Source organism: Prunus mume, linkage group LG3 (genome assembly GCF_029339155.1).
Source record: "Prunus mume cultivar Tortuosa linkage group LG3, ASM2933915v1, whole genome shotgun sequence".
Lineage (NCBI taxonomy): Eukaryota > Viridiplantae > Streptophyta > Magnoliopsida > Rosales > Rosaceae > Prunus > Prunus mume.
The window spans coordinates 20,158,205-20,178,204 of NC_142700.1; the positions used below are offsets into that span (position 1 = coordinate 20,158,205).

A 20,000-nucleotide genomic window follows, 5' to 3' on the forward strand; every position below is an offset into this window, starting at 1 on the left:
GAAAAATCTAAAAAAGTCTCATTAAATTTGGGGCCATAAAAGGGGGCCAGAAGGACCCACAAAGACCACTTCCGATCAAAATACCAGAAAAAATAAACAGAGAAAATTTTGATTAAAATTTTCAGTTGCAAATTATTTGGAAGAACAGAATTGCTCAGTCTCAGTCTCAGCACTCTCAGTCAGTCTCTGTGATCGATGGCAATGGCGGACAATGGGCGAGTTGTGTGCAAATGCACAGCGAGGAGGAGCTTCTGCTTCAGAGAAGTGACTTTCGACGAGAAGCCCAATCTCCGAAACCATCTACGAAACGTTTCGACAGTTCCTCTCTTTAGAAACGGCCTCATTACTCGGTGCCCATCTGTCGCTGGAAATAGCATTCTCAGGTTTGCTCACACAATTATAGTTTATTTTTTTGTTGAATTTATTGATTCGTCAGTGGCATGGTTTGTTTGGTTCACGAGAAAACTCGGGAAAAGAAGGAAAGAAAAGAGAAAAATTTTAGACTTGCGTGGTAAACTGAATACTTGGCCTAGGCTCAGTTTGGTTGCCTATTAAATTTAAAATGAAGAAATGTAAATGGGAAAACTTATATAGTTGATTTCGACAAGAAATTTCTGAGCTGAGCTTGTTTCTTGCTTTTGAAAGTTGAAATTGGATTGATAGAGAATCTAGAGATGTATGTATGTGTATGTACATACGTATGCGTATGTGATATTACAATTGTGCATTAATTAGAGAATATATGTATTGTATTGTAGCATGGATGCACGAGAGAATTCGAGGTCCTCCATATTGCCATCATCAAGACATCAGAGAGTTCCCATATATGTAATGATGCCTGTTGATGCATTCTGCATTGATGGTTCAGGGCGTCCGAAGATTAGGAAGTAAGTTTTATTACTTTCCTTGTAGCTGAATAATGTCAATATACTCAATACTAAAGTTTATGAGAGGAATTGATGAGGGTATGATGCATATACACACTGGAATTTATTGTTCTACTCTTTTTAAACAGCTTGCAGCTAACTATTTTAGGCTTAAATGTGCCTTTGAAAACATTTTGAAGTTTATTTATTTACTGTTTTTTCCCCTTTCAAGTTTTACCGGTGACACAGAAACACTTTATATGTCCATTGATTCATTGTTGTTTCAGAATCAAGGCCTTAACTGTAGCTCTAAAAGCACTCAAGTTGGCTGGTGTCCATGGAATTGGAGTTGAGGTTTGGTGGGGAATCGTGGAGCGTTCCTCTCCTCTTGCATATGATTGGTCTCTATATGAAGAGCTTTTCAAACTGGTTTCTAAGTCAGAGTTGAAGTTGCATGTGGCCTTGTCTTTTCACTCAAACATGAACTCTTCTTCTAGCAAAAAAGGTGGTGTAAGTCTTCCGCTTTGGATCATAGAGGTTTGTTTTCTTTGCTATTCGCAAATCCCATTTGACTGTTGGGCCTAGGAGTTTTCGTTAAATTGTTGAAGTTATTAGACTGGTAGAATCCACACGTTCCCCTGTATCAGTACCCTTACAAGCATAAGAAACATAACCCATATGGATGGCTATGCATGATATTGACTTTTCTTCAGGATCCTTGCTAATATGCTATAGTCTGTGTTCCCCATTGGCATACTTGATTTCAGCTTTGATGTATGCAGTAAGCAAGAAGTTCGGATCCTGAATTTAGATAGAGAAGCTGATGCTCTTTTTTTCCTCCCAGATTGGCGATCACAATAAGCACATATATTATCGTGACCAAAATGGATTGTCCAATGATGATTATCTTACACTAGGGGTTGACCATGTGCCTCTGTTCTGCGGCCGGACTGCCGTCCAATGTTATGAAGATTTCATGTTGAGTTTTGTTAAGAAATTTGAATCATTTATTGGAAGTGTGATGGAAGAAATTAGTGTTGGTCTTGGTCCTTCTGGTGAACTTCGGTATGTTACAGTCATTCTAGAACCACAAGTATGAATCCAGTGCAATAATTTCTTATACAACATTGCTCACAGGTATCCTGCACATCCTTTTGGCGATGGTAGATGGAACTTTCCTGGAATTGGTGAATTCCAGTGCTATGACAAGTACATGTAGGTTAAGACTCTTTCATCTCATGATGGAAATTTGGTTGATGTTGAATTTTCCCTATTTTCAAACTTGCTTCCTTTTAGGATGGACGACCTAAAGATGGCTGCATGCAAGGAAGGAAAGCCTCAGTGGGGAGATAGGGGACCACAGAATGCTGGCGATTACAACAGTCTCCCATCTGGAGTTCCTTTCTTATGAAGAGGGAGAGGAAAGCTTTCTTTCTGATTATGGGTGTTTTTTCCTTGTATGAAACTGATGGAAGTTGCCTGCTTTATTATTTTGAAAGCAAATTTATGCATAATCATAGCCTAGTATACATTGCATGACAGAAATGTTCATTTATTTTGGCTGTTCATGCATATTTCTTTCCAGAACTTCCGCATGGAATAAAATGCACACACTTCAATGAAAGGAGATATTGGGCTAGTGTTATTTTTAGTCATGCAAGACTTTTTGTAGGTGCATGCAAACACCTTGGGTCTGCAATATACAGTATCAATCTTTTGTAACTTTTTTGTAATCCATTTGTTTCTGGGGGTTAATCCATTTGTTACATTACTCTATTGCAACTGGAAGTAGATAAGTTTTGAAGGATTCAGTATGAATCTGACAAGGGAATGAGGTTTTCTCTGAAAAATCTTTTTGGGTGTGTTTATAAAAGTGGTAATGATGGGTTTTGGGGTGTTTCTATGTTTAAATAGTGCTTGGGTTTTTTTATAAATACATGTCTAGGATTGGGTTTATTTATAAATTTGTATAAATTATATGCAATTTGATTAAAAATGAAAAAAAGCATTGATGCTTGTCTTCCAGAAAACAAAAATCATCATAGGGTTGTATTGGTAAGTAAATCAAGAACAATTCTAGATGTATAAATGGGAGAGTGTATTATGGTTACTTATCATGTGATACTTGGCATAACATGATTAAACTGATTGAAATATAATGTGGAGCTTAAGAGATCTGACAGTGGCTTAACTCATTGTAGGAATGGTATAGTGGTAGGCTGCTTCATCATGCAGATGATATTCTTGCAAAGGCAGCTAAAATTCTGAGGAAATATCAAGAAAACAAGAAAACTTCTATTCTATTGGTGGCTAAAATTGGTGGTATATTTTGGTGGTATCAGACAGCAGCACACCCTGCTGAACTTACAGCTGGATACTACAACACTGCTCTTAGGGATGGTTATGAACCTGTTGCTTCAATTTTGTCTCGTCATGGAGCTGCTTTGCATTTTTCGTAAGATTCTAAATTTTAAGCTTCTTACTAGAATTTTGTTCATAGTACCAACCTGATGACTAAAGGGTTTCCTTAGACATGATCTTTTCCAATGTATCTATTCTAGCATGCTCACATACTAAATATCTTATTGCAGCTGCTTAGAAATGATGGACACTGATAACCCAGCATCCTATCTTTGCAGCCCAGAAGGATTACGCCAACAGGTATTTGGCCTGTTGATTAATAATGCATTGCTTCTATGCTTGTTGCGTTGTTGGGAATTAGTTTGAAGTCCTTGTTTCAGTTTTGACATTTTCATTTGTATTTCTCAAGTTTTCAAGTTAGCTAGGCCATGCAGCTTTTCTTGGCACGGCAAGTCATGCCAGGTCTAGGCCCAACATGAGCTTGGCATCCACCCTTGCGATTTTTTTAGTATTACGGATATTGGGTATTGGTGATTTTGTAGTTTTCTTTTAGCATAATCCATTGTAAGGTAAATCTTAGTATTAATTGGGTTGTTTTCTGTGGCGAAATGAAGAATAAAGAAAAAACGTATAACAATTTCTCAACGAATAATTATTTTCTGTACTATTGAAATTTGGAATACAATTTACTACAAAATAAGGTTGGAACTGCATCAATATCGTTTTAGCATCACTATAGTTTACGTATATCTTACTTTATGTTGGCATGGCCTGGTCCATTTTACTCCACTAGGTGGTGGTAGTGGTGGTTTGCTGCCATCTATATCATTCAATTGGTTTCTTATATAAAATGTTTACTGGATTTTTATCCAATTAAACTTTGCTCTAACATGATTCTATTTGACCCCAGATATGGACTGCTTCAAAGAAAAGGATAATACATTTGATCGGGAGAAATACCAATGAACGATTTGACAGGGTAGATTCATCCTTTGTCTTAAGAGAAAAAAGCAAATTTCAGCTACCTTATATTTCTATTTGACCGTCTATTGGACAGCACACACAGATATGGATTGAACATTATTTATTTAATATTGCAATTGGGTTATGCTCATGTAAGAGAACGAGTATTTGATTGAAAGGAGATGAAATGTCTGACAATCCTAGAATAGCAACAAATAATTAGTAAGAATGACTTCTGATATCATTTAAGGTGGCTAGCTTAAAATGAATTTAGGGTTTATCTCCTTCTTTGGTTGCCCATTTTGCCCCCATATTCACCCATCGGCTTTTCTCTTGCAGGTTGGGTTATGGCAAATACATGCTAACTGTCACCATTCACAGGCCGAAGCTGTAAGATCATTTACTTACTTCAGAATGAATGATAAGATTTTTAGGGCTGAAAACTGGAATAATTTTGTTCCTTTTGTTAGAAAGATGAGCACAAATTGGTGAAGTGCCTCAACCCAATATAACCATTAAATTTCACTGAACAATCAAGAGCAACAGTCTCACTGCCCTATAATATTTTTTGTTCAAGGGCAGATGTAGAAGTTAAGTAACTTCTTGATTAATGAAATAACTTTGTGTTTCTATCCTGTGTGTGCTTGATCTGTGTGCGCTTTGGCTTTTATACAAATAGAAAAGTAAACATCTAACTGTTCTGTTGGCCTGGGGTTTGACATTGTTAGCATATTTGACAATCAAGAAATCCAACAGATAGAGGGCTGCTAGTCAGTTGTGTGAAGATGGTCTTTTGTGCCACGCTTGATGTTTTTAGGTTGGCTTGCAGGATTCTCTTGTCAATAAGATGTATGGGAAACACCATGAACATGGGGTGTTCAAAAATTCAATCCGCTCAAACGAACTGATTCAATCCAATTCAGTTTTTATTGGTTTTGATGACTTTAGCAGATTGAATTGGATCTCTAAATTCAAAAACCGACATACGGATTTTGTTGTAAGAAGAATCCAATCCAATATGTTGATTTCATGTTATTATTTGCTTTAATAGCAATTTAAAATTAATAAAGCATTAGTAATTTAAGCCATTTGAGAGAATTGTGTTGAACACATATCATCAACATTTAATGTTTGGGGGACTCGCATTGCATTGTATTTTAATGACATTTAACTATTCAATTAAACGGTTATTATATTAGTATTTTCTTAAAATTGTATTTCAATGACGAATGCGAAACCATTTAACTATTCAATTAAATGGTTTTTATACTAGTATTTTTTACAAATACCATGTTCGTTGTTTGGATTGTTCAAGTAAAAGTAGTGGTGACCTCACAATATGTCCTCCAAATAAGGTTAATTGAGGGGTGCGTTACGCATTCTATATCAATGCCGCACCGTATGCCCAAGTATGAAGCTGTCTACAGCATCTACTTTGAAGATTGGTGGGCCTTGAGTCTTTGATGGTGTGTATGGCCAAGTGAAACAGCAACAGCTTGGGAAAGCACAAACATTTTTGGGCCTGAACGGAATAAAAACTGGAACAAGCTATGGATTTTCAACTTTACAGTATAGGGGTAACATTAGGGACACCAAATTTGTACGCATCAATTTTCACTTAACAAATTTCCAACATGTATTCATTAAATAAAAATCATTAACTTCTAAAATAATTGAATTAAGAATGAAACCGAAAAGTCAACTAATGAAAAAACCAATTCAAGAGCCCTCTCCTGCATTCTCTACTCTAATGAAAGAAGCTTGTGTTTTTAATTCTCCTTCAACTACAACACAAACTAATATTAGAGTGGAGGGAGGAAGAGAGAAGAAATAATCATGGTTTAAGCTTTGTTTGTCTTGTACAAGGACTGTTCATCACTATCATCATGATGAGCAGCCTGTATCTTCAATATTTTTTATTTAATTTCCTCAATTTATTTCGAACCCTAAAATGGGATTGCTTGTAAGATCTTAATGATGGCGGTGAGACAGATGGTGGTACCATGGTGTAGGATGGCGATTAGGGTTTCTTGTTTTCTTTTTGCTACGAGGGATTATTTTTATTAGGGTTAATTAACTTTACTTTTTTAAATAGTCTTTTACCCAAGCAAAGTAACGATTCATAAAAAGAATAATATAAAATTGACGATGTGGAGTATACCACATCATTTGGGACTCAATTGTGGTGCACAATTTTGGTGTCCGTAGCATTATTGTTACAGATAATTAGTTTTCCAGAGCACCAAGAGTCATAAATGATATGGCAAAATCTTGGTAGAAGAAACAAGGCCTTATACTTCTAAAATATTATTCAATCACGATTGCACTTAAACTATTTCCATGTACATATTCGTTGCTGCAATAATGAAGAAGGGAAGCAACAACCAGAGGTTGAAATATAGTCAAATGTCGATTGTCATGCAGACTTGGCGGAGATATGCAAAGGCTTCTTATAAGACTGCAACAGGAGAGAAGAACATACCACACTTAGAGATGAAGCAGCCATACAGGCACCTGCAAGCCATGGTGGTAATCGAATTCCAGTGAAAGGGAACAAGACTCCAGCAGCAATTGGCATGCCAAGGATATTGTAGCCCAAGGCCCAGACATAATTCAAACGAATACGAGACATGGTCTTTCTAGAGAGATGTATGGCTGTAACTACATCTTCCAAATTGCTCTTCATCAGAACTATATCTGCTGCTTCGATAGCTACGTCGGTGCCAGCACCAATTGCCATCCCAACATCTGCTGCAACCAAAGCTGGAGAGTCATTGATTCCATCTCCCACCATTGCCACTGTCAGCCCTTTCAACTGCATCCAATTTTCATTTGACAAGTCAGAGAAGGCTATACTTGCTCATATTGTACTCACATATTTAGGTAGGAGAAAAAACTTAATACAGATTAAAAAATTAAAATGTTCCTTAAAGAAATTGGTTTACTCTCGACATACCACTGATAAAATTGAAACCAGAATAAAATTGCTTGTGTAGCTGGGTAATAGTAATCCAAGACACAGTGTCTCATTAAAAAGCAAATTAATCCAAGACTCATCAAACCTTTACAAGAAATTCAACTAGTGACTCAAAGCTCTCCGATGTTTCGAAATAAGTCAACTAATGATCAAAGCATGCTCAATGGTTTTGTTCTCAACCATTTTTACAACTCAACTGGATCAAAAAGCCTGTAATTTTCAGCTGGAAAATGAGTTCTAAAAATTGACAGAGGTAGAGGCTGGAGAAGATGAAAAAAGCACACACTGAACAGAATTTGAGGCTTGCATGCCTCACAAAATGTCACCACCATCCTAAAGATAAAATGGATAGTAAATTCCATATTCTAGAAGCGGAACTAGGAAGAACATCTGTAAATGTATCACTCACTCATGCAAAATCTTGTTCTAGTCTAGTATAGTTGCCTACACGTCAGGGAGTAAAAGCATATTAACAAGGCTTCATACAACTACGTATATTTAAACTTCTTGAAATAAGCTTACCTGTAGCTCTTTGATTCTATCAGCTTTTCCCAGTGGATCTGTCTCAGCAAACACCTTGTCAATGCCAACCTCCTTTGCAATAGCTGCTGCTGTAGCCCAGTTATCACCAGTAACCATGATGCTTGAAATGCTCATTGAGTGAAGATAAGAGATGACTCGTGCAGCCTCTGGCTTCACTGGATCAGTTACAGCAAAAGACCCAGCAACCTTTCCATCAATGGCAACCAACACACAAGTTCGAGCCAGTTTTTCATTTTCTGAAACATATTCCTCAACCTCAGGACGAACCTGGACATTACAATCCTGCATGAGCCTCTTGTTCCCAACCAAAACCATTTTGTCACCAACTCTTCCACTAACCCCAGCTCCTGTGTGTACCTCAAAGTCCTTAGCCTCCATCACATGTTCAGTTGATCCAAACTTCTTAAGCAGCCTCTTAGCATGCTCCACAATGGATTTTGCTATTGGGTGTTCACTATTTGCCTAAATATTTGTAAAAAAGAGGTGTGTTAGCATAATTGTCAAAATAAATTAAGATAGGACAATAATTGTAATCATTCATAAATTAAAATGGTGGTAAACAAACAAACCTATCAGCGGTTATTGGGGATTATGTCATGTGTAGCTTAACTCTTTAAGCACTCAAAGTTTCAAATTAACAGTAAAGATAGTAAATTTTCATGTAAAATTTTGAAATATAAGCACCAACCTCTGCAGCGGTAGCCACAGCACAGAACTCCTCCATTGAGTAATTGGAAAAGAGCACAGCACTGACTACTTCTGGTTTCCCAACTGTCAGTGTCCCAGTTTTATCAAAAACAACTGTTTTCACCTGTAGGATCACACACATATGTATTTTTAGAAAAAGAAAAAAGAAAACAAAAAGAACGCCCAGTTAAATGTCCAGATACCTAAAAAGTGTCAAATGATATGAAATCTATGGATGTGCATGACTTAGGTTCTGTTTGCATCCCTCCATACACAATGACATAAATTGTAATGTTTTTTTTTGGGTTCAAAGCCTACAAGTTCACAAAAGGGAGGCAGAGAATATTACTGTTCTTAAGTATAAAATTTTTCATAATTGCAATTTGCAATCATCAACATAAGCTATGTTGGTAAAATATGTGATAATATGAACTTCATGAGACCTGATGACCAATAAAAGGAAAACAACCTCATAAAGGAGGAAACAAGAAAATAACTACACTTGCAACCTCAAGACATATATAGTTTGTGATCGGCAATTCACCTTATTGTGAGATAATGTCACAATACTGCAATTTTTCAAGTAAAAATTGTCACACTTGCATTTCCTAATACCAAAACAAGCAGGTTTCCAGTCTCCTTTTATTTCTAAATGAAGTAACTAAAGACACTAGCAAACATAACATGTAAATTGCACCCAGATTCTAAATAGACAGCTGAAAGTTGTTTCCTAGGCAAAGGTGGCCTTACCTTATGAGCCTTTTCAAGTGAATTTCCACCCTTGATGAGAACACCTTGTGAAGCACCCTTCCCTGTTGCAACCATTACTGCAGTAGGGGTTGCTAATCCCAAAGCACAAGGGCAAGCAACCACTAGCACCGAGATACCAAACTGTAATGCCAGCTCAAATTTATCCATGCCTTTTGGTATCCAATGTTTTGGGTAAAGACCAAATTCTCCAGGGATGAACCATCCCAGCCATGTTAAAAATGCTGCAATGACAACCTGATATAGGAAAGGCAAAAAATTAATTCGGAAATTGAAAATTTGTCATAACACGTGGAGTTATTTGCCTCCGGCTACCATTAGCTACTTTGTCAAGCAAGAAACTCAACTTTAAACAAAATATTCCAAAAAGAAAAAATAACTCAGATGTTATTGGGAGCACAAAAAATAAAAACTGGCCCACAGAAAGCCAAGAAAGCAAAAGACAGATAAGAGAAATAAAAAAGAAGAAAGACATTAAAATAACCAATAGAAAGAAAAAACAAAAGCATTGCCTAAATACATGCTCCTGATCTTTTAAATCAAGGGCAAGTCTTCATTTTAGAGAGAAGCGTCTCCTGCTAACAATCAGATGCAGCTAAGTGCCTTGAATACTTCAATATCCAATTTCCAGTTTTAATTAATTATTTTTTTTATTTTTTATTTTTGGGTAAAAGTATGATAGGAAAAATGCACATAAAACTTCAACTATTGGAATTAAAAATCTTAGAAGCAGGTTAATCTAGCTAAAAAATGTATTAAGCAGAATTTATTACCAACATTACATGGTAAAGAGGAATATAAAAATCAACTTACTGTTGGAACAAAAAACTTTGAAATCTGGTCAGCTAGTTTCTGAACAGGTGCTCTGGCAAGCTGCGCTGCTTCAACAAGTTGAACTATCTGGGACAGTGCAGTCTCTGCACCAACGTGAGTTGCCTTCACCTGTAAGCATCCATTCTCATTGATGGTGCCACCAATAACCTATTCAAGAACATGGAAAAAATTGGAATTTAGCATTTTTCCTTAAATGCTGCAGAAAAAAAGAAGTAAGAAAAAATGTTTACTACCTTGTCACCAAGTCTTTTAGCAATAGGCCGTGCCTCTCCTGTAATCATACTCTCATTCACATAGCTTTGACCACTAACTACAATACCATCAGCAGGAACTTTTGCCCCTGGAACAATCTTAAGTATATCATTTCTTTGAATAAGTTGAGTGCTAATTTCCATCTCGGAGATAACATTTCCATCATCATCCAATGACAACAGATAAGCTGTATCAGGAGCAAGGTCAGTCAGCTTCGCTAAAGCATCGGATGTCTTCCCTTTAGCTATAACTTCTAAGAACTTTCCCAAGAGTATAAAGGATATCAACATAGAACTAGTTTCAAAGAAATCTTGCCCTTCAAATTTATCCAAAGCCAATGCTTTCATTGCTATATAGACAGAGTAAAAATAAGCAACATTGGTTCCCAGTGCAACAAGAACATCCATATTAGCTGATCTACGTCTTAATGCATGATACGATCCCACATAAAACCTGACAAGGAAATCCAAAATCAATATTTATTTATCAAAAGCCTGGATGTACAAGTTTTTGCTACACAACTCATAACAAGAACAAGAATAGAAATACAGTAATTGAATACCTCCGGCCGACAATGAACTGCACTGGTGTGCAAAGAATCCATCTTAAAAGCATCCCTACAGTAAGCGTGTTGTGAACCTTGTATTCTAACCAGTTACCATATGGAGGAAGCATAGGAAGAACCATTGAGAAAAAGAATATAGGAACTGAAAATAGGCAGCTCAGGAAAAACTGGTTCCTGTACATCTGAATCTCATGTTTCTGCTCAGCTTCTCTTCGTCTTGGAGGGACATACAAGCTTGCCTGGTACAATTTGAGGTCATGGCCGGCTTTTTCGACACAGTGTATAAGAGATCTTGGACCTGTGAGGTTTGAATCGTAGGCAATAGTCACCTTTTTTTCTGCGAAATCCACTTCAACATTATTTACACCTTCAACTGATTCAAGGGAGGATTGGACAATACTCATATCCTCCGGAGAATTAACTCCTTCAAGTTTTAGATGAACTTTGTTTACATCATTCCCAGAACTAATGAGATCAGCTCCAAAGCCAGCATCTTCAATTGCTTGAATAATGCAACTGGTGTCAGTGAGGGTTGGATCAAAGTGAATCTTTGCTTCTTCAAGGGCTAGACCAACAACTGCATTTTTCACTCCAGCAATCATTCGAAGGGCAGATTCAACAGACTCCGAGCAGCTTGTGCATGCCATTCCTTTTATCCTAAGCCGGGTGACTGCTACGTCTTGTTCTGGAAACTCATCAACTGGGAAACCTGCATCTTCTATGGCTTCCTTAATTTTTTTTGCCTAACACAGAATACATCATATGTTATCCTTTATCATATAAATGTCCATAAAACATACTAATGAAGTAGTTAAAAAAATTTAAAGTAGAAACATTTTTGTCAGGATCTCGTGTCTAACATTAATGAGCTCTGGTATATAATTGACTGCAGCTTGGCCTTGAATGGGCGACACTGTTGCATTCTTGACCCCATCAAACTTTCCGAGCACAGATTCAATGGTAGTTGCACAAGATGCACACTCGATATCCCCTATTTTGAACTTAACTGTTCTAATCCTTTTATCTTTGTTATTAATATCCAAAGGCTTCAACAGAGGCTCCTTCAGATCATCCATCCCTTTAGCATCCACTCCACCATCCAAATTGTTCGAGTCCATCAAACCTAAATTACAAATGATATTTAGTACTAAATACAAATAATTGGGGCCAATTATTCTAGACTTTCCAAAATAACATCGAATTTTTTTGAACTATATTTGAAGACAACAGTAATATATATATATACACACATGTTTCTCCACGCATGTATCCATAATGAAAAAACGATTAAGTCCGCAAAAAAAAAAGTAAGAAAGATTAAAGATGGCTAAAACAGAAGGGAAAAAAAATCAAAAATCAAACATCATACGCACGTGATCAATCAATCAAACACCAAAAAATTAATATACAACAAATAAATAAACTGTGTGTTACTGTTAAATTATTACAATTTATCCAATCAACATCAGCAGAAAAATTAAAGAAATTGATACATAAAAAGATTGAAATTAATCAATTAACAAAGAAATTCAAAGTTCCAAGTGATCAAAGTACAATTAACCTAAAAAAAAATTCATCTCTGTCAATCATCAAGAACAATACAAAATTGTAGAGCTCATATCTATATCTAGGTGTGTATATATACGCAAGTGCGTGCGTGAGTGCGCATAAAGTACCTTTAATTGACGAAGAAGACGACGCGAGTGAGTGAGTGGAGGAAAAAAGGTAAAAGCTGAAAAGAAGGAAAGAGGCGAGAAAGCTGAGAAGAATATTAGGGTTTTGCAGAGGCGAAGGGAGGCGGGAATTGTGAGGTCGGCGAAACCGCGGAGAGTTTGTGACCCAGAATTTTCTTCTGTGCGTATGGAATTGTTGTTGGTGGGGCTTGTCGTTTATATAGTCGCCTGACTTTTTAAAAATTTGAAATTATAACGTCTTATATATGTTTGATTTCCCACCCTCATACGCATAGGTTTGAACGGTTTTATTTTACGACTCATACCCTTTGATTAGGCCTAATTACACACCGACCCCCCAAATAAGGCTTAATTATACTAGAAATATCATGCATGTGTGGAATATTATGAAGGTTTGGACAAAAAGGGAACAAGGTGCCGGGAGAAATTTGGTTTTGTATAATTTTTTTTTTATATTTTAATAACTTTTTAATTTTTATTGTTGTATATCGATCCTGCCTGTTTGATGTAAACATCATGTTGTCACAATTTGCATTCTTTAGTGTGGGTACTTTTCCAACTCCAAATATTCCATTTCACCAATCCCAACGGTTTGAGCCCTATATATAATTTGATTTTTCTACGAATGAATACCTTAGATTTCTCAAAGAGTGTATTTAGATTTAGTATGAAGTTTGTAAATGATTACTTGTTGAGTTCCGATTCATGACTTCCTTCGTATTTTTAGTAAGTAAACATGAGTAAGAGGAAACTAACGAAGAAGTTGATCCCTCTTATTGTTAGCAGTTTTGGCCTTGAATTCCTTCTCCTAATCTAAATAGATTTGGCACGAAGTAACTCCTAGAATATGTGGATTAGAGTTCTTCCTCTTTTGCCGTGTAGGTCACTCAAGCTTAATAGGTCTCACTCCCATAATTTTTTTTTAACCAAATGAGGGTATTGGAGTAATTTCATTTCTAATGTGGACACGTCGCAAGATTATATCAAGATCATGAACTTCAATAGATTTTTTGGTGTGACACAGATAGTTCTACCAATTCATTAATATTATTACAAATGTATTTATTTTTTAATACTATATTAACATATCATATTTCTAATTAATTAACTTTTTTTTCTCTCTAAGTAGGTTTTTTTTTTTTTTTTTTTCAAATTAAAGTTCGAATATAATTAGGCCAAACTTTTGGGGTGTCAATGTCAAACATTCATCATTTATAAATGCTATATGAGCCTATGATATTGAGATGTCATAAGATTAAGTATATTCAGATGATAGACTTGCATGAGTATTGTATCCCATCCAAGTGTACGCAGCAGAGGACTGGTGCCAATGCCAGTAGTAATGCTAGGGAGAGAGACGTGTAACAGCAACCCGTTCCAGAAAGAGACGGGTAAAGCAAAATCGAAATTCTCAATGGGTTCAGAAACCACATACTATATAATTCATTTATGCATCAGCTTTTGTTCACATCTAATTACATATCAGCTTTTCTTCATACGAGAGCAGATATTCGAATTTGAAATATATTTAATTAATATTTTTTATATGAGAGCAGAAATTCAAATTTAAAATATATTTCAATTAAATTGTCACGAATTAATATTTCAATCGTGATTTTTTATTTATTTAATACAAACGATATTGGTGGAGGGGAGAATCGAATATAGGACCTCATATATATATATATATATATATATATATAATGGTAAATACTCATCTTAAAGAAGAACTCTATTTTGCCCTTTTTTTTCGTTTGAATCATGATTTTAGTGTTATATATATAATATATGTCCGTGTATTTTTTATTTTTTTTCATCACCAATTGGTATGTGCATGCTCTTTTAAGTACAGATTTGAAAGCAAAACGTACGTGGTCCATATTATTTACCCTAAAATTAAAAGGAAAAGAAAAAAATAAAGGAAAGAACATGGTGCATGGTCCAGGACTTTGTCCTTGGGTTCATGCGTGTACTGTGCAACGAAGTGCAGCAACACTTTTGAGCGCACCATCTGTCATGGCAGTATAGAAATGTTCAGCCTTAACACTCTCATCTCATCATCTCGTGCTCAAAATATCATCCTCCTCTCTTTATTAGTGGATATCCAATCGTTTTGCTGATCATGATGTGCCTGGAATTCGTCAATTTTGGGTAGATTCTGGATTTGGCTGCAGAGAATAATAGTATTTTTTGGAAGAGGACGGGATGGGCGTGATAATATTCCCGTAGAGCGATAGGTCAGCATCAAAATGAGTCATGCCATGTTTTTTGGAAGACGAGGACCAAACATATATGCTTTTTACACACTTTCTTGTTATTAGAGCACTCATCTTCCTGGCCTCCTCCTGTTACTCTACTTCACTTCGGCTCCAAGTTGGGCATGTTGAGAAGGTTGAGAATTGTTTAATTTGTCACTTAGTTTTAATCTAGACTCTCATTCTTACAAACATAGAGCTTTTAATTTGAGGCAGCATAGATGATATAAAATGGTCCTACGGATTTGCATTGCGTTTATTGATCAAATTGTGTATCACCTCTCTAATATAAGTAGGACCTATTAATGTACGAGACTCACCTGTATTAGAGATGTGATCAACAATATGATCAAAAAAATATAATACAAATAACAGCACTCATGGTGTCAAGGCGACACGGCATACACTTGTTAGATGAGTATTGAAATGATTATTGTTTTGTCATATAATAGTTAAGCTTTTTGGGTGGGCATATCCCCATCACAGAGCATTCGTGTTGGGTTTTTTTTTTTTTTTTCTTCTTTTCTGTGGTGGTCACATAACCTGTGTGTTTCATACGGCAGATCTTGTATAAGTTGTACACATGAATGACTCTTATTCAACCAGTAGTACCAATCAACAATGTTAGCTCCATATGTTCAAATTGGGAGTCAGGATCAGCCAGAGACCTGTTCTGGTTGCAAAGTAAGCGCTTGGGATAAATTAAAAAAAGCCTATTGCTTGGTATAAAAGGCCTCAAACAAGCTTGAGGTTGAGGTTGATTCTGCACTATTGGTGTCCATTGGATTAGGGTATTTTGTTTGGAGGAGTCGTTTTATGGTGAAGATGTAATATATGGGCCATAGATGTGGATCTTTATATTTGCCACATGATTCATCCGAATAAGAACTTCACTTAAGTTTAATGAAATGATTGTGTAGTTAATATGAAGGCCCACATGGTAAGTTCATATATGGCACCCTCATTATAGAATTTCACTTGTTTGGAGATATAAATAATATCGTCTCTGCAAATGGGCTTGATGCCTATGGATTGGGCTTGGAATTGGATTAGAGCTATGAAACATTTGGGCTGCATTGGAATTTTGGTTTAGGTTTACGGCCGGCCTGCCTTTTGTCCCTTAAAACACATACCAAATAAAACAGTTTCATTAATCAAAGATTTACAACTACTCAAGCTGTCTTAAAACTCAAATGAAACAACCCAGCTATTCTGAAACCATGATAAAACATGAAAGTACATCACACTGGTCTACAACAGCAACAACCAGCGAGTACTTTATTATTCCAAAAGTCTTTAATTACTACTTATTCATTGTTTTCTGGTAAGCAGAGACCCTGCTCTAAATTGTGCTCACTTGAACTGAGCAAACGGATCAAACCCCTCCAATGAATTCTGACCCTGATCTCCTGAAGCCGACGAAGACCCAGCTCCCCCACCCGAGCCAGATGACGACCCATCCCTAAACATCCCAAGCATGGATGGGTCGAACATCCCAGGACCATGCTGGGGCCCAAAAGGATAGCCCGGCCCATAAGGCGGTGGAGGAGGCATCAGGGCAATCGGGGGCCCAGCAGGTCCAAAATCCACTGCACGATCCCTCTTCATAAACTCAGCTCTCAGAGTGGACCTGTCGCTGTTCTCCGACTCCCGGTGCTTCTGGAGGAAAAGAGTGAGGGGCTCGACGTAGTTGTCGAAGCCAAGCTTCCCCATCGCCCAGAGGATGTCCTCGGCAGTGACGGTCTTGCGCTGCTCGCGCTGGCAGCGCTCGTTGGCCTCCCCAGTGATGAAGGCAATGTACTCGGACACACACTCCTGGATGGTCTCCTTGGCGTCGTCAGATATTTTCGCATGGGGTGGCAAAATACGACGCATTATGCGGATCACGTTCGCGATAGGCATGTATTGGTCCTGCTCGCGAACAACAGACTGTTGTGGGGCCAGCTGTGCAGGATCACCGGCGTTGGCTACGGCCGCAGCGGCGTTGCTGTTGGTTGCTGCTGGGGTAGCGTTGATTGGGGCTTTGGAGTTGCTCCTCTCGGAGTTGTTGACTTGTGCTGCGTTCAAGGTTGAAAAAAACAGTTCATGTAAGTCGAGCAATAATTAATCACTGTACAGATACGTTCATAAATGAGAGACCAATTAACAAGCTTTTATATATATATATATATATATATATATATATATATTATTTGAAAGTAACAATATAGGTCAGTTTATTAATGGGTGAGGAAGATATGGTTATGGTAATCAAGGTGTACATTTATGGGTGTGAATAATTTATTAATTGTCTCTCTGTGTGTTTGTGTGTGCAGTGCAGAAATGGAAGATGGTTTAGCCAACCATGTTCGACCAAAGAAAAAAAATGGTTTTGCCACTTTCTACGATATAAAAGCTCCATATGGAAGATCATTAACCAAGATGCATGCAATTACAAGTCATTATATAGCCTATGCTAATACTAAATACAATGTATGTTAAAAATATCAAAGACTTTGAATCTACCGTGAAACTCATCGTAAGACTCGTATTAATTAATAATAGTTAATTATTCACACGCAAGTAAAGACAATTAGTCACTGACGCATGCATAAATGATTGACCATTTAAATAATAAGCGTAGTTATTGATCAAACCCTCATGTATAACAACACTAATCTAATCTACTAACAAGAGAGAAGGAATTGAGAAACAAAATAGGGTTTGGTGCTCAGGAGGTGATGACGTCAAATGTGACCTCCACGCATGGACGCGCGCGTCGACATGTCATCAGACTTACGTTTACTCTGGTCAAGACAAAAGAAGAAAAAGGTCCAAGTCTTTTCTCAATGCTCACGCTGTTTTGTTTGTCTGTTAGTCCTCCAGCTAAGCTCAAAAGAGAAGAATAAACTGACACCTCACGCGCTTGCTTGTCCACGTGGCACCGTTGTGTGAAAACGGTTCATTTTAAAGAAACAAAAAGTGGGCCCTACCTAACCTACTCCTACTGTTCAAAACTCGTTTCTCCTTCCTAATCCTCTTCTTCTTCGTCTTCGCCAAACACCAAAAGACCTTGTCAGCTACTCAAAGGTTTTTCATGTGCTCTGCTATTTTTTAGCTGGTCTACTTGGGATTTAATCAAACAATTTCAAATTTTCAATCCGAATGTATATATACATATATATATATATTATATACAGGACATAAATCTTTCTGACATTTGTAAAATTTCGATAAAGAAAAATGGACGTAATCTGAAGCCTCTTTGATTTGGCTTTTCTTCACCAGAAAACTATCTACATATATGTTTTTTTTTTTGGCAAAAAGATACAAATGTTTTTAGTGAAAGCAAACCAAGTTAGTGGTGTTTGCGACAATGAAAATCAAAGACATCTCATGAAATATATATATAAAAAGTGCGGACATATGGACGAGAGAATAACTATATATATTTTTTTCACATTAGAAACAAAAATCAGACAATAATAAGCCAGTAGAGATATATGAGTTAGAAATAACAGATCATATATGATTCATAGATGATATATAAAGCAGGTGCAAGCCTAGGTCTTGATGAGACTCTACAGTGCTGCTGCATGAACGCCACATGAGTAAAAAACAACAAATACATAAATAAATAAATAAGAAGAGCGGAAGGGAAAGGTTCATTTGAGATATGCGAAAATGAAGACATAGAGATTTGAAGCAGATATTCCTGAGTCGGCCTATACAGAAAACAACCAATATTTGAGCAAGCGTTACAGTGAATGAAGCACTGAAACTAGCTGTACAGCAAGATAAGGTAAAAAAAGATAACATCCCTTCAGAAATTCCAAAACACAAACAAAAACACACTCTTTCAAGCCCCAAAAATCAGCTACAACAAGTTTCGTGTCAAAATCTTGACACAACAATGACAACCCTAATGAGATCAGACAGATATACATGTGATATCGAGAGGAGCTGAGACAAAACATAGATTTACATGCAAAAACATCAACAAACGCAGGATCGAAAGCAAAAACCTTGAGATCGGGCTTGGAACTCTCTGGAAAAAAAAAAAAGGGAGTGAGGAAGAAAATTTTGTGCTCAGAATTTCGAGGAGAAAAAGACATGCATGCAATGAAAATCCACAAACAAATAAGAAAACCAAAAAGAAAAATCTGAAACCTCGCAACCATTATTTTTTGATGCACACATATGTACCATCATCAAGAAAAACATATAAAAAAAAACAGAAAAAAGAAGAAGATATATATAAATTAATAAAAGAGAAAAAAGCCCTATGGCATTTGTTATCAGAGAGATTTTACCAGAGCTTGATTTTGCATGCCTGCTGCTAGGAGGCCCTCTCATACGTTCCATACTGTCACCTGCTTGCCCTCTCTCTCTCTCTCTCTCTCTCTGTGTTTTTTTATTTGTTTAATTGGCTCTGTGGAAAGGGCAGTGGGTCTAGTCAAATGAATTTATAGCTAGAGCAGCAGGGGTAAAGTCCAAGTGGCTAACCGGCGTGGCAAACGAGAAGGACCCAGAATTGCCGGTCATAAGAGGGTGCGTGATTGGATAAGGGGATGTTTTTACCGGGAGTAACAGGTCGGTGGGTCAATTTCCCTGAATTGCCCTTCTCAAGGTCTTGGTTTTGATTACTAGGGGCCTAAAAAGCAAACCCATTCAGCATTAGCCATCAAGGCACTCATGCTCCTTGTTTAATGACACCTGAAAATTTTGGGTAAAAAGAGTTGGTTTTTTGTGGGGTCAAATGACCATTATATCCCCGTTTATTTAACCAAGTGTTTTTTCCTTTTTTTCGTTTGTTTGTTTCTTTCAATTTTAGCTCGTGAACGGGTTTTGCAATTGTATTGTGTATATATATTTTTTATTGTTAGGCAATAATCCTTTAATTTGATGCTCATTTACCTCACACTCTTCTATTTCTTTTCATTGTTTCTCACATAATAGATAAAAAAAATTATTTATTTTGAATTTCACTAAATTCATCTGTTAGCGTATTATGTATAATCATCACATTGGGTAAATCATTTACATATTTTCTGAATTCGGAAGATTCCATATTTGTCATTTTCGATTACGGAAGGTGCCAAACAATTTCTTTTGGTTTACCAAGGTTCCATATTTACGAATACGATGGGGCGACTTCTTGTTGTCTTAAGAAAATTGTTTGTATTTTCTACATTTGGATAAACGCAGCATAAATTATTCCAGAGAGTTAGCGGTTATTGACAACTTATCACTTTT

General features: G+C 36.7%; 3 protein-coding genes across 4 annotated transcripts; 1 reads left to right on the forward strand and 2 right to left on the reverse strand.

Annotated features, from left to right (window-relative positions):
• Positions 1-74: 74 nt before the first annotated feature.
• Positions 75-4,822, forward strand: BAM4 (beta-amylase 4). Its single transcript, XM_089049161.1, is given in 11 exon segments — positions 75-383; positions 759-887; positions 1,154-1,403; positions 1,711-1,931; positions 2,004-2,081; positions 2,163-2,271; positions 2,273-2,323; positions 3,068-3,321; positions 3,458-3,527; positions 4,138-4,206; positions 4,530-4,822. Coding segments are annotated over 11 exon segments (1,572 nt in total). The 5' UTR covers positions 75-195; the 3' UTR covers positions 4,683-4,822.
• Positions 4,823-6,315: 1,493 nt separating this feature from the next.
• Positions 6,316-12,672, reverse strand: LOC103326728 (copper-transporting ATPase HMA4-like). Of its 2 annotated transcripts, none has more exons than XM_089048452.1 (9): positions 12,493-12,672; positions 11,677-11,939; positions 10,814-11,559; positions 10,233-10,704; positions 9,979-10,146; positions 9,148-9,402; positions 8,399-8,521; positions 7,690-8,172; positions 6,316-7,005 (listed from the first exon to the last, which is right to left on the reverse strand). In XM_089048452.1, exons 2-9 carry the CDS (start codon positions 11,932-11,934, stop codon positions 6,607-6,609), a joined length of 2,904 nt encoding a protein of 967 aa, XP_088904578.1. In that variant the 5' UTR covers positions 11,935-11,939; positions 12,493-12,672; the 3' UTR covers positions 6,316-6,606. The 2 variants fall into 2 exon arrangements, with proteins under 2 accessions (XP_088904578.1, XP_088904577.1); XM_089048451.1 differs by lacking the exon at positions 12,493-12,672 and adding an exon at positions 12,378-12,467.
• A 3,234-nt stretch (positions 12,673-15,906) lies between these two features.
• LOC103326701 (nuclear transcription factor Y subunit B-9-like) lies at positions 15,907-16,877 on the reverse strand. Its single transcript, XM_008228939.3, has one exon. It carries the CDS (start codon positions 16,665-16,667, stop codon positions 16,119-16,121), a length of 549 nt encoding a protein of 182 aa, XP_008227161.3. The 5' UTR covers positions 16,668-16,877; the 3' UTR covers positions 15,907-16,118.
• Positions 16,878-20,000: the final 3,123 nt, after the last annotated feature.